General features: G+C 40.5%; 1 protein-coding gene across 3 annotated transcripts in view; it reads left to right on the forward strand.

Moving 5' to 3' along the window:
* The window catches only part of LOC122549130 (uncharacterized), a 49361-nt gene extending 31362 nt beyond the window's left edge, over positions 1 to 17999 (forward strand). For all 3 annotated transcript variants that reach the window (XM_043688448.2, XM_043688449.2, XM_087986300.1), the window contains 4 exons: positions 4447 to 4591; positions 7153 to 7301; positions 8961 to 9100; positions 15380 to 17999. In XM_043688448.2, coding sequence (XP_043544383.1) covers positions 4447 to 4591; positions 7153 to 7301; positions 8961 to 9100; positions 15380 to 15480 — 535 coding nt within the window. In that variant the 3' untranslated portion in view covers positions 15481 to 17999. The remainder of the gene's footprint in view (positions 1 to 4446; positions 4592 to 7152; positions 7302 to 8960; positions 9101 to 15379) is intronic.
* Positions 18000 to 23528: the final 5529 nt, after the last annotated feature.

Below are 23528 nucleotides of genomic sequence, written 5' to 3' on the forward strand. Positions count from 1 at the left end.
ATTCATTACCATAGAAGGCTGTGGAGGCCAGGTCATTGAGTATATTTAAGACTGAGATAGATAAGTTCTTGAGTGTCAAGCAGATCAAGAGTTATGCGGAGGAAGAAGAACCAGGAGGGGACATGAGAAGTCTTTGGTAGATAGGACCAAGGAAAACCCTAAAGCTTTCTATTGGTATGTCAGGAATAAAAGAATGACTGGAGTAAGATTAGAGCCAGTAATGGACAGTAGTGGGAAGTTGTGCGTGGAGTCCAAGGAGATAAAAGAGGCACTATATGTATATTTTTCGCCAATATTCACACAGGAAAAAGACAGCATTGTTGAGGAGAATACTGAGATACAGGCTATTTGACTAGACCGGATTGACGTTCGCAAAAGGAGGTGTTAGCAATTTTGGAAAGTGTGAAAATAGATAAGTCCCCTGGGCTGGATGGGATTTATCCTAGGATTCTGTGGTAGTCTAGGAAGGATATTGCACAGCCTTTGGCTTTGATCCTTATGTCATCATTGTCAACAGGAATAGTGCCAGAAGACTGGAGGATTGCAAATGTTGTCCCCTTGTTCAAGAAGGGCAGTAGAGATGACCCAGGTAATTATAGACCAGTGAGCCTTACTTCATTTGTGGGTAAAGTATTGGAAAAGGTTACAAGAGATAAGATTTATAATAATCTAGAAAGGAATAATTTGATTAGGGATAGTCAACATGGTTTTGTGATGGGTAGGTCATGCCTCATAAACCTTATTGAGTTCTTTGAGAAAGTGACCAAGGTAAGTGGATGAGGGTAAAGCAATTAATGTAGTGTCTGTGGGCTTCAGTAAAGTGGAAGGATGTTGCAGGTTACAGAGGGACATTGAAAAGCTGGGCTGAGAGGTGGCAAATGGAGTTTAATGCTGAAACGTGTGATGTGATTCATTTTGGAAGGTGTAACAGGAATACAGAGTACTGGGCTAAAGAGATCTCAGTGTCCATGTGCATAGATCCATGAAAGTTGCCACACAGTTGATAGGGTTGTTAGGAAGGTGTATGGTATGTCATGTTCCTTTGGTAGAGGGATTGAGTTTCGGAGCCATGAGGTCATGTTGCAGCTGTACAAAACGTTGGTGCAGCCACACTTGGAGTATTGCATACGGTTGTGGTTGCCAAATTATAGGGAGGATGTAGAAGAATTGGAAAGGGTTCAGAGGAGATTTACCAGGAAATTGCCTGGTATGGAGGGAAGGCCTTATGAGGAAAGGCTGAGGGACTTGAGGCTGTTTTCATTAGAGAGAAGAAGGTTAAGAGGTGACTTAATAGAGACATACAAGATGATCAGAGGATTAGATAGGGTGGACAGTGAGAGCCTTTTTCCTCGGATGGTGATGGCTAGCATGATGGGACATAGCTTTAAGTTGAGTGGTGATAGATATAGGATAGATGTCATATGTAGTTTCTTTACTCAGAGAGTAGTAAGGGCATAGTATGCCCTGCCTGCAGCAGTAGTAGACTTGCCAGCCTTAAGGGCATTTAAATGGTCATTGGATAAATATATGGATGATAATGGAATAGTGAAGGTTAGATGGGCTTCAGATTGGTTTCATAGGTCGGTGCAACATCAAGGGCCAAAGGGCCTGTACTGCACTGTAATGTTCTATGTTCTAAGCAGGAGAATGTGGTTGAGAAACTTATCATCCATGATTGAATGGCAGAGCAGACTTGATGGGCTGAATGGTCTAATTTCTGTTCCTATGTCTTATGGTCTTATGGCCTAGGGCAGTGTCCCCAGCTACTCATCAATGACCTTCCCGCCATCATAAGGTCAAAAATGGGAATGTTCGCTGGTTATTGCGCAATGTTCAGCACCATTTGTGATTCCTCAGATACCAAGGCAGTCAGTCCATGCTGTTATGAAGATGTGGGTTTACTGTACCTTTAAAGAGTTAAAAGCTAACAGTGATAGCACCAAGTGTTCTCAATAAAATACAATGTAAGATTTGGTTCAGAACTGATAGCACTGGCTAAGTTGCTATGAGACAATAAAATACAAATTCAAATTCAGCCAATCAGTTTAAATTATACCCCAAAAAAACCAAATTCCAATCAAGTTTGAATTTAGTATATTGACAATCTTAAAAGCCAATGACACAATCCCAAGTTCTGGGAGTATAAGACTTGGGAACATTGAACAGTTGAGAGGAGAACTGCCAAGCCAATGATATCTGTACACTGCCCAGAAAAATAGCTGTCTTAAAGGTACCTTTATCGATCAGTAACCTATGAAGCAGAATCCCCAAGAAGAAAAGAAGACCAAAATTCAGAGAAGAACCGAAAGAAGCCTAGTTTTGAGATAAGTTTTGTTTTGTAACTTGTAATCGGGGATTTTATCGGACTAGTATTGTAGAAGGGAAGGTAAAAGATAGGTTAGGGGAAGGAGTTGTAAATAGTTGTTAGTTAATTATTCTCTGTTCTACTTTAAGAAATAAATTTGTTAATTTTTACTTTAATTAGATCTTGGCCTCTTGAATTTTCACAGATTGCTGCAGAGGATAAATCTTTTCTGTGTTGCTGCTTTACATTAAGCAGGAGAGTTTACCCCGTGTCATAACAATGTTCAAATGCAACAAGATCTGGATAATATCCAGACTTGGACTGAAAAGTAGCAAATAACATACATGCCACACAAATGCCAGGCTATGACCATCAGCAATAAGAAACAATCTAACCATCAGTTCATGACATTCAATGGTGCTACCATCACTGAAATCCCCATTACCAAGATCCTTGGTGTTACCATTAACAAGAAACTCATCTGGACCTGCCACATAAACACAGTGGCTACAAGAGCAGTTCGGAAGCTGAGGATACTGTGGCGAGTAACATACCTCCTGATCTCCCAAAGCGTATCCATCATCTACAAGGCAGAAGTCAGGAGTGTGATGGTATCCTACCCCCTTGCCGATATGAGCACAGCTCCAACAACACTCAAAAAGCTGGACACCAAGCAGGACAAATCAACCCGCTTCATTGACACCACTTCCTCAAGCATTCACTCCCTTCACCACCGATGCTCAGTAACAGCAGTATGTTACTATCTACAAGAAGCACTACAGAAATTCACCAGAGATCCTCAGACAACACCTTCCAAACACATGACACTATCTAAAAGGGCAAGGCAGCTGATATATGGGAACACTGCCAACTGAAAGTTCCCCTCCAAGCCACTCATCAACTTTAGAAATATATCCCCATACCTTCACTGTCGCTGGGTCAAAATCCTGGAATTCCCTCCCAAGCGACATTATGTATGAAACCACAACAGGTGGACTGCAGCAGTTCAAGAAGGCAGTTCACTAGCACCCGCTCATGGGAAACTTGGGATGGGTAATAAATGCTGGCCAGCCAGCGATGCCCACATCCTACAAATAAATAAAGAAAACATTCTACATCAGAGTCAATTTAAAATGTTAACTTTGTTTTCCTCTTTGATGGTGCCACCAGACCTGCTGAGTATTTCCAACACTGCTTTTAATTTATTATTGGTATATTTAAACAGACAAAAAAGTGACTGCATAAAATGAGCCAGACCTTGAAGGAATGGAGGATCCATAGCACACCTTTGGTAACAATTCTGAAAGGGAAAAATAAATACCTCTCTTAGTTCCATCTGCCAATTTCTTTACATCTGTCTTTTCTGGTTACCAACCCACTTGCCAATGGAAACAGTTTTGTCCTATATACTTTTTATTGACCCCCTGAAAACTTTGAACACCTTTTGAAATCAGTGTTTGTCTGTCTTAGTGCTGGGAAGGTTAATCACAACTTTAGTCTTCCCACATGACTGAAGCTACTCATCGCTAATGATATTCCAGTTTGTCTCTTCCACAGACTTTGAAAATTGAGGCATTTTTCATAAAGCATGGTGCCCAAAACTGGACTCAGTATTTGGAGTCTAACTTTGACAGCGATTATGGAAAACTAGATCTTGTGGGACCATATGCCAGGAAGGGCAGAGTTTTAGAAAGTAATGTAAAACAGTTGAATAATCAGCTAAGAGGAAACTACGAGCTTAGTTTCTTGTATGAGATTCATTTTTTCAAAAAGGAAGATTGCTGTAGGTCTTTTTCATGTGCAATTTGAACTTATATCCCAATCCAGAACTATGAATTTGAATTTTAAGCAATATGGTCTTCAGAGCAGAAGATTCGAGTTTAAATATGTAGAGGAGGCAGACTCATTCCTTCTTCCTTTTATTAAAAAATGAAGCAGGAGAATTGGAACCCATTTGTGTATGGAACAGACCCAATATTAAGTATAGCAGTGTCGCTATTATAAACAAACAGGGTGAATGTAGACCTGCTTCTAAAAAAAATGTTGCACCGACTATGTAAATGTTACTTCTCCCATTGAGTTTCATTTTCCTCAGCTGCTTTCCATATCAGTGTTTGATCTGTTTTTTCCCTTTATTTCAGGTACATTATTCCTGCACTCGCTTTCCTTGCTTTGATTGTTTTCACCAATTACGTGGCTTTATTCTTTACTTATCGTGCGCTACATACTCAGCTCCCATGGATGCAAAAGTATCGAAAGATTGATATGTGGCTTGTCAGAATACTGGTATGTGTTTATGGAACATCAATTTGAAAAGACAAAGTTTATTAAGATGGAATGGAAAAATGCTTATTATTGGTTCAATATATCTGCGCGAGAAATAACCGGATCAGCTGAGTTCGGAAAAAGAGTCATGCTGTACTTGAAATATAAAGTATTTCTCTCTTCACAAATTCAGCCCAATCTTCTGAGTTTCTCCAACAAAAACAAATACAGAAATTGCTGGAAAAACTCATCAGGTCAGGCAGCATCTGTGGAGAGAAATCACGGTTAACATTTCGGATCTAGTGACCCTTTCTCAGAACTAATGGTAGCTAGGAAAAAGTTGTTTTTTATGAAGAAGATACAAGGGTAAGGAGTAAATAATGGGTGGAGATAGAACCAAAAGAGAGACCAAAACAGTTGGGCAGATAAAGGAGTAGATAACGGTCAGCCTAGAAGAATGGCAGGGGACTCCTAGTGGCTAACAATGATTTACATGTAATAGCATTATATGTGATAACAAAGCCTGGGGTGTGGGGGGGTTGGGTTAAAGACATGGGAGAAAGTGGCTCAAGCCCTAAAATTGAACTCAATATTGAGTCCATTAAGGTGTAGAGTTCCAAAGCAGAAAATGAGGCGCTGTTCTTCCAGCTTGTGCTGAGTTTCACCAGAGCACTGCAACAAGCCTGAGACAGGGATGTTGGCCAGGGAACAAAGTGATGTGTTGAAGTGGCAGGTAACAGGAAGCTCAGGGTCTTTTTTGTGGACAGATCATAAGTGTTCTGCAAAGCAGTCATCCAATCTAAGCTTTGTCTCCTCAATGTAGAGGAGACCACATTGTGAGTAGTGAATGAAGTAGACTAGATTGACTGGAAGGTGTGTTTGGGCCCTTGAATACTGAGGAGGGAGGAAATGAATAGGATTGAATTCCCAAGCTTGGGAGGACGTAGGCATTTGGAAGTACAGCCAACAGCAATGGAGGGATTACAGCAGGGTAAGAGAGAGTTTGAGGCAGTGATTGGATAAGCGTTAGAATCTATAAGATATATGTTATTCAATATTGGAGAGTTGCTGAGAAAAATAAATGAAGAATTACTATCTCAGCTGTTAAAATATCAAGCTGGGAGCTGGTGTGACATGCCTTAGGGTAATTAGGGCACTGCGAAGGAAATTCATGGTTATTTTCTTAAAAAATGCCCTAGAGAGGTATTGAATTGAAAAATGTTCATATGTCAATATTCAACATGTAAAAAGAAACTCAAAGCAGTAGATATGATAGCGTATGTTAGGCTTGGCAGACACTTGGACCTGGATTTTAGCCTGAAGGTGGCTAAGGGGCTTGGAAACACTGTTGTGAATCCAGCAAATCTCAAAAATCTATTCACAACATTTAAAAGGTGTGTGGATGGGTCTGAGAAGGGATGAGAAGGCTATGGGTCAAATGCTGGCAAATGGGACTAGGTCAGATTGGGATATCCTGAGGCGTGGATGAGTTAAACTGAAGCGTCTGTTTCCATACTATATGAGGCTACAACTCATTCCTAGTATATTTATCAGATTTAATTGCAAGGCAGCTTTGAATTCCTTTCATAAGGGGCCTGCCAACAGCCTGACTTCTTTGAAGGGAGAAAGTGCTTTGATGGGATTCTTTCAACCTGCAAATTACTGCCATCAATAGCAAATGCTTACCACGTTTGTATGAAATTCTGCCATTCATTACTTTAACATAGTCATTAATCTGTTTCTTTTAAATGAGTAATGTCCATACAAAGAACAAAGGGATTGCTCAAAAACCATGTGATGAGTTTATCTGCCATGGCATTACTGGCAATTAATTTCATAGCTGTTGTTTGTGATATTATTTATAATGGTCTAATAATCAGTTGGTCATCAGGGATTGCTTAACTTTTTTAGATTAGATTAGATTACCTGCAGTGCGGAAACAGGCCATTCGGCCTAACAAGTCCACACCGACCCTGCGAAGAGTAATCCAACCAGTCCCATTCCCCTCTGACTAATGCATCTAACACTATGGGTAATTTAACATGGCCAATTCACCTGACCTGCACACCTTTGGACTGTGGGAGAAAAACGGAGCACTCGGAGGAAATCCACACAGACATGGGGAGGATGTGCAAACTCCACACAGACAGTCACCCGAGGCTGGAATCGAACCTGGGACCCTGGTGCAGTGAGGCAGCAGTGCTCACATCATGGGTTAGTTTGTTTTAAACAATAAACCATATATTGAGTTATGAAGCAGACACTGTCACAAACTGACAGATTTCTCTGTGTGTGCAACTTGCAACTCAGTACAGGTCAACTATCAAGCAAAGTCACAACATTGTATACATAGTGCACATGGAAACCTTAAAGGTGAAAAACAAAGTATATATACAACAGTGTATGTTTGACAGACATAAAAAGTGATTGCATTCAGGATACAAGTTTCAATTTTACCTTAAGCATTTTAACATCACAGAGTATAGCGTCTTCTTTTCCAGTTCAGCTGGCCTTATGGAAAATATTTAATTGTTTTACTGAGACTGACTCCTTTCAATGAATGTCTATTACCTAATTTGTAGATACAGAATGGACTGGCTGTTTATGCGACATGGACAACCATAGCAACACTGATCAACTTTGCTGTCGTATTAACTTATAGTGGATGTATTTCAAATGTGACCTCTGGTACAGTTTCACTCTCTATCCTGGCCTTTGAGGTCATTTTATGGTATGCACAGTTACAATTTTAATCAGTTTTCACCATCTGGTGTTAAAATTGTCATTGCTGGAAATCTCTGTTATTGTAGGTACCATGCTACTGACACTAGTTTTTACAAAGCAGGAAGACCTAAGATTGCTTTTCAACCTGCTCTCTGTTATTATGCCACAATTAACTTCAGCATTGGGAAGAAGAGGACCAAGTAGGGGTTCCATTTATAAATTTAATGTTGAGGTTGAAGAAGTTTCAAAGACTGGGCTTTTAACTAATTGGGCAAGCACAGAGCTTTCCTGACAGCCCAACTACGTTTATATCAGGTTCTTGAGTCAAAGCTATGAATAGTTTTTAGTATAATTCTGAAATTAAAATTTCACAACCTTTGCTGATTCAGAATACTTCAGAGGACTTCCTAATGTCAAGATGCATTCAGCACAGAAGAAGCCTATGTTCTTTTCACCTTCTCCATTGCTGCATTTAACCACTTCTTAAAAGATACCAAGCATTTTGCTCCCGTGCTCTGTTCAGAGGTTCATTCCACGTTGCTGGTCACTCACTGAATTCTGAAGATCCACCTGATACTTGTGCTAACATTATCTTTTATGAGTTTTGAATCTTCAGCTAAAAACCCCTCCATTTGATTTAAAGTAAGATTGCAGAGTTAACTTTGTCCATATCATTTGTTAGTTTAAATACATCACCATTAGTCTTTGAAATTTCAGTGAATACAAGCCTAGTCTGTCCAAAATTTACTCATAAGATAACCTACCACCATTCCAGGTCAACCTTTTCTGAACTTCTTCCAATGCATTTACATCTTTTCATAAATAGGAAAACATTACTGTGCTCAATATTTCAGATGTGGTGTCTCATCAGTTCCTGTATAATTGAAGTATAACCTCAACTTTTGTATTTAATTCTTTTCATGATGAATGATAATTTTCTATAAACGTTTTAATTAGTTGCTGTACCTGTGTTCCAAGTACACTCGTGCACTAGGACACTCAAATCTTACTGCACCTCAGAGCTCTGCAATCTCGTGTCATTTAGATAATAGCTTTCTATTTTAATCTTCCTGTAAAAATGGTGACTTTCCCAAGTTGTAATCCAAATCTTTTCTATTCTTTTAACTTATTTGTGAGTGGGAACTATGTGGGCTATGGTGAGATATGTGGTAGAATTGGTAGAGAAGCCTGTCAAGGTCCATCTCAACATTGGAATCATCTTGCCCCTGTCTCTTACACTTTTCAAAATTATCCTGATGATTAATGCTTGTTAAGGTCCTTGTTGATTGCCCAACTCTCCTCATTAATACTCCGGCTGCAATTTTACAAAACTCATCCAACAAACTTGCCACCAGGAAAACCCCACATGGAAACGAAAGTGGGTTTTTGATGGATTCTATCCACCACCTTCTCTAAATGACCTCCAACTTGCCCGCAGCCAAACTGCACAGCAGGGCACAATCCATGAGCTCCAAGCACTTGCACCTTTGCACAGAGGATACTGGCACTAATCTTTCAGTAGACATTGTCACCATCCTGGCATATCTCCAAGTCTGGCATTGTGTCCTGCAATCCCAGATTTGTGTAATAAGACTCACCAGCCACCAGCAGTGTGCCACAGTACTGCATAGGCAGATAAATGATCTATTTTTACTTTTTCCCACAGGTTCTATTTGGAAAATGTTGTGCTTGATCAATATGTGCGTTACACACTTACTGTCTATCCAGTTGTTATTGTGGCATTATCAGGATCTTTAGAGAAAAATTACAATGCCATATCTCCAACCAGAAACAACATCTATATTGGTAAGTGTCACAGACAAAATAATTCTTGGTAATATCGCATTAACTTGCATTTCCTTCTGAACACTATTTTCAGAGAAAACCAAAAGAACTGTGCATGCTTTAAATCAGAAACAAATACAGAAGTTGCTGGAAAAGCTCAGCAGGTCTGACAGCATTTGTAAAGAGAAATCAGAGTTAACGTTTTGGGTCCAGTGACCCTTCCTCACAAGGTGCTGCCAGGTCTGCTGAGCTTTTTGACAACTTCTATTTTCTTGTTACTATTTTCAGAGAACTAGTTAAATTTATTTTGCATAAATTGATGTCTTCAGTTCCATGGCATTGACTTGTCGATTAAAAGGTAAATATTCATGCTGATGGAAGTTTATCCTGGCTACAACATCTAAAGGTCCAGGAAAAGAATGTGCAAACAAGTCAGATATTTTCTTGCCAACAACGTCAGTGAGTCATTTCACAATGACAGTAGCTGAAGTGCAACAACTGCCCAGTATTCTTCCCCAGAATGACGTGTGAGATCTTGCCCAAAGTTATTGAACAAGTTATTCAGTAATTAATGACTTGGTGGAAATATTTCTCTCAAGAAATTGTAAATCCTATATTGGGCATAAGACAAGTTTCAAGCTGTCTTTATCTCTACTGCAACAGACAAAAATATTTGGTGACCTTCTTCGAACCATTACTTCACAGCACTGACCTATCATCAACAGGACATGGCTTGTAAATGCAAAGCCAATGTTGGGTTTTGATTTTTTTTGTTTGTGTGAGGCAGGCTAACTTACCAATGAAGGATTGTATACAGTTTTGAAATGGTACATTTGGATGGTGCAGGAATCCCCAGGTGAGGTTGTGACAGAAGAAATGTGAGCAAAATTGAGAGGTACTGTCAACTGGGCTGTTTCTTCCTCCTTTAGAGGAGAGGAGATGGAGAAAGAGAAACAGTATATGTTACCTGGTTTATCAATATCCACCGAATTGATAACCAGAGTGTCAGCTTTATCCCCAAATATCTTGCATGCACTTCAGTATATGGTCTTGTCAGCTCTTTAGCAATTAGTACAAATGTCCAACTATCTTCTCTGTACCATTGTAAGCAATTATTCTTTATATTTCTGCCTCCAAGACGGTATTTCCTTTAAAGCCAAGTTGCATTGTCTTTAAAGTGAAGCTCCCACTGCAGATTTTGCATCACCTTGCCAAGTGGCAGGCTCTGAGGAAATGTTTATGTCTTAGCTGTTCACATAGTATTGTGAGGGCAGCAGTGTTCTAATACATGAACTGTTTTGAGCACTTAGGCTTAAGTAGAATAAATAGTAACACTAGCAAATGGAGAGGATTAGATTAGATTCTCTACAGTATGGAAACAGGCCCTTCGGCCTAACAAGTCCCCACTGACCCTCTGAAGGATAACCTACATAGATCCATTTTACCTCTGACTAATGCACCTAACACTACAGGCAATTTAGCATGGCCAATTCACCTGACCTGCACGGAGAGAATGTGCAAACAGACAGTCACCTGAGGGTGGAATTGAACCCAGGCGCTGTGAGGCAACAGTGCTAACCACTGAGCCACCGTGCCGCCCTTATTCTAAAAGCAATTATTCTATATTTCTGCCTCCAAGACTGCATTTCCTTTGAAGCCAAATTGCATTGTCTTTAAAGTGATGCTTCCACTGCAGATTTAAAAGGATTCTAAAATTCTTGAACTAATTTTACTAAAAGTCACAAGGGTATGAAGAGTACACCGATAAACATTCAGGATCCATTAACAACAAACAAAATTTGCTATCTCTTTCCAAATCTCTTTCAAAACAAAATCTCTTTCCATTCAGTTTTGTTATCATTTTATAAATATGCCACAGAAGCTAAATTGTACTAGTCCACTTTGTGTTTACTTTTGAAGCCAAAAATCAACTGGCTCCTTTTATCCAGCTTACTTTAAACTGAATTCAAAGTTTTACATGTCCACATATCTACATTTATACACTCAAAGCTGAATCAATCTACACAGTCCCCATTTATCTCTAATCTCTTTATTTAAACCCATTGTAAAAACAACTGATCACTTTCATCCAAGCATTCTGTCACAAATGTAACCACAGAAAATATTATCACTTGCATCCAGCTGTCAGGTCTAATTCAGCTAGGATCTGAACTAAAAGCTGCTTTAATAGTAACCATATAACCACTGTTAACTGGTGTTTTTAAAAAAATGTTTTCATTTAATGATCTTAGGACAGGAAATCTGTCATCCTTACTAGGTTTGACCTACATGTGATTCCATATCCACAGTGGTGGAGTTGACTGTTAACTGACCTTTGAAATGGCCTGGGAAGGCACTCAGTTCAAGGGCAATAGAAATGACAAATATCAGCCTTGCCAGTGATGTCAACATCCTGTACAAGAATAAGGAAAAGGAGAATAAAGGATAAGGAAAAAGAGAATAAAGAATGATGCTCACAACACTCAGTCCTGCTAGTCATATCCAGTCTCTGTTCACACCTGGAACACTGATCAAGTATCCAGAAGCAAGATAGAACTTCTATCGTATTCTGCAGCGAGGGACCAAAGAAAGCTTAGTTTTCCTTATGATATCTGTGTACACATGTTCAGACCCTATGATGATAAAGGGATTGATTAATCCTTATATCCCTAAAAATAGTTTCAAAATGGCTTTTGCAACTGTTACAGGACTGCTGGGGAGGTCCACATTCCACAAGTTGAGCTGAGAGCATCACCCAAATATACCTCACATTGTTTCAGGGATTCTTGCTCCACCTGACCATATAATAACTCCATGAAATCTGAAAAGGTTTCCTTGATGTGGCCAAGTGTCTTGATAAAGCTGTTTGCATGATTGGCATGCTTTATGACCCGCTGTAATTACAAGCCATCTGTCTTTTTAGTGCCCATATCCTGTCTTAAGAATAGAACCGCAAAGCCAGTGCAGACACAATAGGCTGAATGGTCTCTTTCTGTGCCATAACATTTCTACGATAGTGGACACAAGGTATTTCATAATGAACTCTCTTTAACATACAAATCAGGAATAAGAAAAGGCCATTCAGCCACTCAAACGTGTTCCACCATTTAATAAAATCATGGATGATTTAAGTGTAACCTTAGATTCACATTCCTGCCTATGTGATAACTTTTTACCCCTTCAACAAAAATTTATTCATCATGTAATCATAGAATCCCAACAGTGTAGATAGAGGCTATTTGGCTTCAAGTCTGCATTGACCCTCCAAACAGCATCCCACCCTATCCCTGAAACCTCACATTTACCATAGTTAACCCACCTAGCCTGTATATTGTTGATCACTATGGGTCAATTTAGCGTGACCAGTCCACCTCACCTTTTTATCTCTGCTTAAAAGTGTTCAAAGACTCTGTTTCCAAGACCTTTTTGGGAAGAACATCCCAGAGGTTCATGATCATCTGAGAGGGAAAAAACACATCATCTATAATGGTGACACCTGACTTTTAAACAGTGACCCCAAGTTTTAGATTCTCCCAGAGGAAGAAATGCCCTCTCCGCATCCATCCTGTTAAGACCCCTCTGGTTCATATATGTTTCAATAAAGTTACCTCTCACTCTTTTAAACTATAACAAAAACAAGCATATCTTGTCCAATCTGTCTCATAAGACAACCCACTCATTCCAGATATTAACATAGTAAACCTTCTCTGAACTGTCTCTAATGCATTTAACTCACTCCTTAAATAAGGTGACCAACACCGTGCATGTACTCCAGATGCAGTTTCATTAGTGCCCTGTATAACTGATGATGTGGAGGTGCTGGTCTTGGACTGGGGTGGACAAAGTCAGAAATCACACAACACCAAGTTATTACCCAAAATGTTTATTTGAAATCACAAGTTTTCAGAGTGCTGCTCCTTTGTTAGGTGAAGTGAACTGTATAACTAAAGCTTAACCTCCTTACTTTTGCATTCAGTTTTCTTCATGACACCATTCTATGAGTTTGCCTAATGAGTTTGCTGTACCTCTTGAGCAGCTATTTGTGATTCATGCAGAGTGCACTCAGATTCCTCTGCACCTCAGAGTCTTGCAATCTCTCAAAAGTTAGATGACTTGCTTCTTCTTTATTCTTCCTGCCTAATGTTTTCCTCGCCCACTCACAACTTTTTGTAACCTCCTTCTATCGTCTTCACAACTTATTTTCTTATCCATCTTTGTGTCATCAGCAAAATTCGTGACCGTATCTTCTGTCCTTTTATCTGAGCAATTGTATAAATTGTGAAACGTTTAGATCCCAACACAGTTGCCTGTAGCACACCACTCATTACATCCTGCCAACAGAAAAAAAGACTCACTTATACCTATTTGCTGCTTCCTGTTAGCCAGCCGATCTTCTACCTATAAAAACACAAAACACTGCAGATGCTGGAAATCTGAAATGAATATAGAAAATGCCAAATAAACTCAACAGGGCTGGCAACATCTGTGGAGAGAGAAGCCCAGTTAACATTTTGAGTGCAGTATGACTTCTTCTGAACTTCTGAGGAAGAGTTATATTGGACTGAAATTGTTAATTTTATTCCTCTTACCACGCATTTGTCAGGCCTGCTGAGTTTCTCTAGCATTCTCTGTATTTATTTAAATCTTCTACCCATGTCAGTTTAACTATTGGTTGGCACTGATAAACTGACTATAACTATTTTTGAATCCCTGAATCCATGTGTTTTCTCAAAGGTTAAGCTAGCAACCATATCCGTGGCCAATTAAATTTCATCTACCATGTCTTATGTGCCAACTGACAGTATATTAGATGTAAAAATGGCCATGATACGTAGCCAAATATTGATCAGTTCTATTGTCACTTCAAGTATTTTGGTCCATATTACAGTGGTAATGTCCACATCTCTGAGCCAGGAGGCCTGGGTTCAAGTCCCACTAGCTCCAGAGGTTATGCAATCAGCTCTGAAGAGATTGCTTAAAGCTCTCTATAAATTTTGGTCCTTCTCATCCCAGCTATGGATAAAGTCTGTGTTTAAGCCAAATGGGATTGCAATATTGTGATTCCTTGTTAAAAGGTTTGAAAAGGATTTAAATTAGGTTGAGGGGGAGAGAAAGAGAGCAGTAAGTTAGCTTTCTGTTTCTCAAGACCATCATGGTGACCTTCTACCCAGCCAACCATGCTTTACATTACTGTTCACCTCTTCCAATGCACTTCTCGACAGTCAGCACAACATAGTAAGGTAGAGGTCCAGGGGCAGAAGTAGGTCTTTTTCTGGTCGGGGGGAAGATGTGCAAGTGGAAAGAGTGGCTTGTGGCTTGTGGAGATGGTGGTTCAGAAGCAACGTCAGGAGGTGTGCTTCAACAACCAGCACCCTCTGTCCCTGCACTACCATTTATGCCACAGATCACTTAAGAGTCCCCGTTGATAGTTAAAAGTGGAAGAAGGCAGCAGGAATTTCCATGACATTAATGGCCACACAATCCACCATGTTCTTGGGAGAGGAAGTTTCTACCCAAAGAGTTTTTAAAATTATTTCAAGGGAATCACTGGCAAGGCCAAATTGTCCTGAAGAAGGGCTAATGCCCGAAACGTCAATTCTCCTGTTCCCTAGATGCTGCCTGACCTGCTGCGCTTTTCCAGCAACACATTTCCATCTCTGATCTCCAGCATCTGCAGACCTCACTTTCTCCTCAAGGCCAAATTGTCACCCATCGTACATTACCCTTGATTGGATTGTCTTGCTCAGACATTCCAGGGTACAGTTAAGAGTCAACCACATTTCTGTGGATCCAGATTCACGTGTCAGCCAAAGATTTTCTTCCCTGAAAGACATCAGGAAACCAGATATGTTTTTATGACAATTGTTGCTATTTTGTGGTCACCATCACTGAGCTTACTGGATGAAATATTATGGGAGATATGCAGCAATGTAGAGTTGAAATTGAATTTAAATCAGCCATGATCTTATTGAATGATGGAGCAGGCATGAAGGACTGAGTGGCTTACTCGGTTCCTTGCTCGTATTAACTTTTGTTCCATATTTATTTTGTTCTAGCTGCTTGGAGTGGCAGGATTCTAACCAATGTCCTGAAAGCATTCACTTGGGCCTCTGGATTACTGATCCAGTGATTAAGCTACCATGTGATTATCTCCTCAGCATGTCTCCAGAGGTCAAAAGAATAATGATCTATTTAAAACAATACTGCTTTTGTACTGTGATCATGTTCTCCTCACTCTGCATGCCATTCATAGTATAATGGAAATGTGACACACTAACACTAGTCTTCTTTCATTCCCAGCTACACTGCTAGCTGTTGCCTGCACTGCCTTTGCAGCACGCATTGTCATTGTGACTTGGAAACATTTCAAACATCCTCTGCATCAGAACATGGAGCATTGAGGTTTCTGTGGAAAAGCGATTCAAGTGAAACAATAAAAGGGATTCACTGCCAAAAACAAAGTGCTGCAGGAAATCTAAGCTGTAGCCGATAAACAAATTTTAAAGAATACTTCAACCAGCAGAAAAATCATTGCTTATTGAAATTCGAATGTAAGATTTGTGCGACTTACCTTGCTGTCCATTGTATTGCTGTTGTGATGATATACATTCATACCCTGACAGGCTCCTCACTTCATCCATTATAGCTTGTTCCCACTTGGTCCAGTGAAATGATTCATCAATAAAAAGGGAGCAACTCGATCCTGGCAATTGGATAAATTGATGTTTGAGAACATTTGTGCATATTGGTAGAATTTCTGCTGTGGATGGTTGATGATGGATTGCAGTAAATTTATCTCAGCTGAACATTTCGAATAGCCTTTAGAGAATAGCCTTTATTGTCACGTATACTCAATGAGTATAGTAAAATGTTTATTTGTTGCCAATTACAGTGGCTGATAGCAGCCAATGACTGTAAGACCACAAGTCACAGGAGCAGATGTAGGCCATTCAGTCCATCAAATCTGTTCAGCCATTCAATGAGATCATGACTGATCTGATAATAATCAACTCCACTGTCTTACTTTTCCCATATCGCTTGATTCCCTTCCTTACTAAAAAGCTGATAATTTCACCATTAAATATGTTTGATGACCCACTGGTAAAGAAATTCACAAATTCACTACCTTCGGAAGAAAATCCTCCTCCTCTCTTCTTGAATGTGTAACCCCTTACTCTGAGATTATGCCCTGCAGTTCTAGACTGTTGCAAAGGGGAGACAACTTCTTAGCATCTCCCCTGTGAAGCCCTCTAAGAAGCGTATATGTTTCAATAAGGTCTCCTCTTGTTCTTCTGAGCTCCAATGAGGCCCAACCCACTCAACCTCTTCTCATAAAACAGCTCCTCCATACCCAGGATCAGCCTAGAAAATCTCTTTGGGTTGCCTCCAATGCTAGCATATCTTTCCTTAGGTAAGGGGGCCAAAGCTGTGGACTATTACAACCCCAAGCCTCCTCTAATTGTGAGACACTATGCATTTTAATCAGCAGTTCATGAACTAAGGGAATCTGTATCAGGATTTTTGACAAAATTAAGGTGACTGGTGGAGGCTGCTGAGAGACCATTTGCTATGTGGGATCAATGATGTAGCCATGCAAAACTGCCTACTAGCTGAAATCCAAACGAATTTCAAATAGGCAGTACAACTGGCTTTATCAATAGAAAATGCAGCAAGTGGAGCTTATAAGTTGCAGGGTATTCTGACAGAAGTGTACACCCTCGCCAGGCTGACTGAGCTTGGGGAACACTAATTGAGTGAAGGGAATTGCATACCCTCAATCGAATTGAATAATCATTTATTGTCATGTGTATTCAATATAAAATACAATGAAAAGTGTGTACCATTACCATGCATAGGTGGCATTTACATTAACTTAAAATAAAATAAAAACATAAAGAAATGTGACAAAGAGAGTCCAATGTTTCCTTCTCTGCTGCTACTGGACCACATGGTCTTCATCAGCCCATGATCTGCTCTGGGCTTCCCAGCCTATGCTGTACCGGAACCAGAGGCCCACTGTGGGCTACACCAGCCCACACTATGTAGAAGCAAGAGTCCTGCTTCAGGCTTCTCCAGCCGACACCATGCAGCCACCAGAGTCCCTCTCTGGGCTATACCAGCCCACTCCAGACAAATCCTGAATAGAGGGACTCTAGGTCAGCACACAGCAAAACAAAACTGAGCCTCTACCAAACCATTAAAACTTTCTTCATGATCTGGGCTGGCGAGCCATTGTACATGCTGCTGGTATGTGGACATGAGATAGCAAAAGAGTCCCACCTTGAGTAAGAGAACTTGTAAATCTGTAACCAGGAGGGCATACACCATGGAAAGTCTGCCTCCAGCTGGTTTGGAACAGTGGCTGACCTTTTATTTCCATGTGCATTCAAATCAGAACCAATCATATTAAACATCTGGTTAAATGGTTAGCCCAGGATGGGACCATTTGTCACAGCAGATTCGCTGCCGACGATTAGCAACTGCCCTTTGTCTGCCAAGGATGCTTAGCCACCGCCCATTGGCCAGTGAAGACGATTCGTCACCGCAAATAAGTTGTACATTTTGAATGTTGGTGGTAGCGTTTACCTATTTTAATAACCACTTATTTTTGTTAACAGATTTTTAAAAATTTAACAACGTTTAAAATGTTAGAGAACAAGCATATCAAAACTATATAAAATTGTCATTATATTGGTTAAGGTAGTGTTTGCGTTGCGTTGTTCTTGAATACGGTGAAAGAGATTGTTTGGAATATCTTAGAGGAATAGCGCATAAATATCAAATGAACTGAAATTTCATTGTTTAATATTAATGTGAGATTTTACTGCCATTATAAAGATTTTAAAAATGTATTTCCTTTTTCTGGTTAAAGTTTGTAACTCATTTTTATATATAAACCAATAAAATGATATTTATTTTACCTCTTTTTTTATCAATATGTAGTGTTTAGTTGTGTAAATAAAGGGGACTGAGAAGTATGAAAGAACAGGCAGGAGGGAAAACAATCAGAACATATGTATATTTCCGGTGGCGAATAGTCTCCAGAGGTCAAACGACCCCAGTGGAGAAATGCTGGTGGAGAACTGGCAATGGCTAATCATCGGCGGTGAATCTGCTGTGGCAAATCGTCACCAACCCAGTTAGCCACTTCTATTGAAAGTCAATAGCTGTGTGGTTCTATCAGTGATTGCTGAACCAGTCTTCACTCTGGACTCCAAGCCTTAAGTTTGCGTAAGACCTCAGCCAGGCTCAGAACCTGAACAAGGGAGCGCCTGGAGATTTAAGGGTACAACTTCATTTCCAGTCTCTTATGAGAAGCAACTGATGCAGTTACCACTCATTGTAGTGAAAGGCTTGATGGGATGAAATTAGTTGAGAAAGATTCAACTAGATTGGCTTAACATTTTTTGATTAGAAAATGGCTGCCTGAGTAAGTCCAAATTAAATACCTAGATGTTTTTCAGGAAGGTCTAGGGGCCAAGGCCATCTTATATGTTGACCAAGAAGCAATTCTGTGATTCTGTACAGCCCATACAGTGCCATTTGCCTTACATGCAAAAGTAAGAGGCAGAAATCAGGAGGCTGGAAAGCAAAGGGACCTTTAAACCAGTACAATTTGCATAATGGCAAGCACCAGTCATACCAATTTGTGAAGCCCAATGGGTCAGTTCGCCTTTGTGGGAATTTCAAACAAACAGTAAACCACTTTTCGCAGCTGGATAAATACCCAGTCCCTAATACAGAAATATGCAAAACTGGCAGGGGGGCTGTCCTTCACAAAGCTGGACATGAGCCACACATACCTGCAAGGGCGATTAGATGAGGATTCCCAGAGGTATGCTACAATTAATATCCATAAGGGTTTGTACCAATATATGAGACTGTCTTTTGGCATATCATCAGCCTATGCCATTTTATAGTTGATAATGGAGAACATATTACAAGATGTACTCCAGATTGCCATTTACCTACTCGACACATTAATAACTGGGAAGACAAACAAAGGGCATTTAGAGAACTTGGACACAGTGCTTAAATGTTTCTCCAAGACAGGTGTAAGCTTTAGGAGGGATAAATGTGTGTTCCAGGCACCCTGAGAGACCTTGGGCTAGAGTTGACAAGATCAGGTTACACACATGGGAAGATAAAGTGAGGGTGATCAAAGTTGCCCACATCTCTACCAGAGCTTAGGTCTTTCCTTGAGTTGGTGAATTAATTACCAGTATTATGGAAAATTCATATGTAGCTTGGCCTCCATTTGGCACCCTTACATTTTTTAATGAAAAAGGGTTAGCCTTGGAAATGGTCTTGCACTCAAGATGTAGCCTTTTGGGAAGTGAAGAAGCATCTACTGTCATCTAAGGTGTTGGCACACTATGATCCAAAGTGAGATGTGGTACTGACATGCAATGCCTCCCCTTACAGTATTGGAATAGTGTTGGCTCACTGGTGACCCAGTGGAGAGGAACACGCAATAGTATATGCTTCTCAGACTTTGGCTGATGCCAATTGAAGATATGCCCAGATGGAGAAGGAAGGTTTGGCGGTTATCTTTGGTGTGAGAAAGTTCCATCAGTACCTCTATGAACGTGAATTTGTAATATTAACAGACCACAAATCCCTCATAAAGCTACTAAAAGAGGACAGGGCTGTGCCACCCATAGCTTCAGGTCAAATTCAGTGGCCGGCTATTATCCTGAGTACATTTAATTATAAGTTGGAACACTGTCCGGGAAGCCAAGTGGCAAATGCAGATGCTTTAAGCCACCTCTCACTGTCGGATACACTACTGGCAGTGCCACTACTAGAAGACATTTTTCTGGTTTTAAACTTTCTGGAACACCCTTCCAGCCACCACTGACAGTATCAGATGGTGGACACGAAAAGATCCCATCCTGGCAAAACTAAAACAACTGGTTGTGATGGGGGAAACCAAAGGGCCATCACAACTAGAATTGAAACCTTTCTGCATATTATGATGGGGAGCAAGAGTGAACACAGGTCACCACCAAATATTAGCTGAACTCCACCAGGGTCATCCAGGGATTTTCAAAATGAAGATGTTGACAAGAGGTTATGTCTGGTGGCTAGGACTGGATACCGACGCAGCTGCATTGGTGGGGCAGAGTAATCCAAGATAGAGGATGGGAAAATTTTCTGGCTGTAACAGCTGATCCTTTTTTGAGGTATTTTAGGTACTGGAGGTGATTTCCTCAAATTCCAGGATCAGCAATTACTGTTTTATATGCTGTTGCATTGTTTTGCAACTTGTGAAAAAAAAGTCAAAGCAACAGCAGTTTTAAAAGGGAGAAGAACAGACAAAGGAAGCACATGGTGAGGTCAGTGCAGGAGAGAGAGAGAGAGAAACTGCACAGTTACTGCCTTTGCTGTTTTGAATTCATGTATCGCTGGACATCGGAGTGTATCTGGGAAAATTAACAAACAGTGAAATTCACAACTGATCTTAGAGGAAGTGTTGAGCGAAGTTCACAGCCCAGAATCAGATAAGTTAATCATTGTTTTAAGTGTGGCCCACAGAGAATGTGCAGTTGTGAGTAGAGTGGGTTCTTTCTTGATTATATGTTTTTGGAGATATGTCTCTTGATTAAATTTAAAATATAAGCCATAACTATTATTTTAACCTGGGGCAGTGTTTGTAGAGGATTAAGATGGTGTTATTTTCTGGGTCTGTAGATTATGAAGGAGAAAAAATGACCTTTAATAGAGTGATATGTCAGATGTGGGAGCTTAAAGAGAGTTTTAAGGGTTACTGTGGATTATATCAGCCATAAATGCTGTTGGCTGTGAATTTTATCATATCGAATGGATCGGTTGGAGAGACAATTAGAAGCAATGAGGAATTTGCAACAGCAACAATATGTGATGGATGGCAGTTATAGGAAGGGGGGGGGAAGTCTCAGATACAGTCACCTAGATGGGTTAACTCCAGGAAAGGTAAGAGAGGTAGGCAGCTAGTGCAGGAGTCTTTTGTGGATATATCCATTTCAAACAGTGTTTTGCTGTTTTGGAAAATGTAGGGGGTGATGGATTCTCTAGGGAACATAGCACGAACAGCCAAGTTTCTGGTATTGAGACTGGCTCTAATGCAACGAGGAGTACATCGGGGTCCAAGAGATCAATTGTGTAAGGGGATTCTGTAGTCCGAGGTACAGACAGATGTTTCTGTGGCCAGCAGCGAAAAAGCAGAATGGTGTGTTGCTTCCTTGGTGCCAGGATCAAGGGTGTCTCAGAGAGGGCGCAGAATGTTCTCAGGGGGAGGGAGGCCAGCAAGAGATCATTGTCTACATTGGAACCAACGACATAGGAAGAGAAAAGGTTGAGATTCTGAAGCGTGATTACAGAGAGTTAGGCAGGAATTTAAAAAGGAGGTCCTCAAGAGTAGTAATATCTGGATTACTCCCAGTGCTACAAGCTAGTAAGGGCAGGAATAAGAGGATAGAGCAGATGAATGCATGGCTGAGAAGCTGGTGTATGGGAGAAGGATTCACATTTTTGGATCATTGGAATCTCTTTTGGGTAGAAGTGATCTGTACAAGAAGGATGGATTGCACCTAAATTGGAAGGGGACTAATATACTGGCAGGGATATTTACTAGAGCTGCTCGGGAGGATTTCAACAGTAAGGTTGGGGGGATGGGACCCAGGGAGATAGTGAGGAAAGAGATCGATCTGAGATGGGTACAGCTGAGAACAGAGTGAGTCAAACAGTCAGGGCAGGCAGGGACAAGGTAGGACTCATAAATTAAACTGCATTTATTTCAAATCAAGGGGCCTAACAGGGAAGGCAGATGAACTCAGGACATGGTTAGGAACATGGGACTGGGATATCATAGCACTCACAGAAACATGGCTCAGGGATGGGCAGGACTGGCAACTTAATGTTCCAGGATACAAATGCTACAGGAGGGATAGAAAGGGAGGCAAGAGAGGAGGGGGAGTGGCATTTTTGATAAGGGATAACATTACAGCTGTGCTAAGGGAGGATATTCCCAGAAATATGTCCAGGAAAGTTATTTGGGTGGAATTGAGAAATAAGAAAAGGGTGATAGCCTTATTGGGGTTGTATTATAGACCCCCCTAATAGTCAGACGGAAATTGAGAAACAAACTTGTAAGGAGATCCCAGTGATCTGTAAGAATAGGGCGGTTATGGTAGGGGATTTTAACTTTCCAAACATAGACTGGGACTGCCATAGTGTTAAGGGTTTAGATGGAGAGGAATTTCTTAAGTGTGTACAAGAAAATTTTCTGATTGAGTATGTGGATGTACCTACTAGAGAAGGTGCAAAACCTGACCTACTCTTGGGAAATAAGGCAGGGCAGGTGACTGAGGTGTCAGTGGGGGAGCACTTTCAGGCCAGCGACTATAATTCTATTAGATTTAAAATAATGATGGAAAAGGATAGACCAGATCTAAAAGTTGAAGTCCTAAATTGGAGAATGGCCAATTTTGACAGTATTAGACAAGAACTTTCGAAGGCTGATTGGGGGCAGATGTTTGCAGGTAAAGGGACGGCTGGAAAATGGGAAGCCTTCAGAAATGAGATAACAAGAATCCAGAGAAGTATATTCCTGTCAGGGTGAAAGGAAAGGCTGGTTGGTATAGGGGATGCTGGATGACTAAAGAAATTGAGGGTTTGGTGAAGAAAAAGAAGGAAGCATATGTAAGGTACAGACAGGATAGATTGAGTGAATCCTTAGAAGAGTATAAAGAAAGTAGGAGTATACTTAAGAGGGAAATCAGAAGGGCAAAAAGGGGACATGAGATAGCTTTGGCAATTAGAGTTAAGAAGAATCCAAAAGGTTTTTACAAATACATTAAGGACAAAAGGGTAACTAGGGAGAGAATAGGGCCCCTCAAAGATCAGCAAGGTGACCTTTGTGTGGAGCCACTTAAAATGGGGGAGATACTAAATGAATATTTTGCATTAGTATTTACTGTGGAAAAGGATATGGAAGAAATAGACTGTAGGGAAGTAGATGGTGACATCTTGCAAAATGTCCAGATTACAGAGGAGGAAGTGCGAGATGTCTTGAAATGGTTAAAGGTGGATAAATCCCCAGGATCTGATCAGGTGTACCCGAGAACTCTGTGGGAAGCTAGAGATGTGATTGCTGGGCCTCTTGCTGAAATATTTATATCATCGATAGTCACTGGAGAGGTGCCAGAAGACTGGAGGTTGACCAACGTGGTGTCACTGTTTAAGAAGGGTGGTAAGGACAAGCCAGGGAACTATAGATCAGTGAGCCTGACGTCAGTAGTGGGCAAGTTGTTGGAGGGAATCCTGAGGGACAGGATGTACATATATTTGGAAAGGCAAGGACTGATTAGGGATAGTCAATATGTCTTTGTGCATGAGAAAGCATGTCTCACAAACTTGATTGAGGGTTTTGAAGAAGTAACAAAGAAGATTGATGAGGGCAGAGCAG

The sequence above is a fragment of the Chiloscyllium plagiosum genome, unplaced genomic scaffold (assembly GCF_037043375.1).
Source record: "Chiloscyllium plagiosum isolate Xiang-an unplaced genomic scaffold, Cpla_swu_hap1 HiC_scaffold_4, whole genome shotgun sequence".
Taxonomy (NCBI): Eukaryota; Metazoa; Chordata; class Chondrichthyes; order Orectolobiformes; family Hemiscylliidae; genus Chiloscyllium; species Chiloscyllium plagiosum.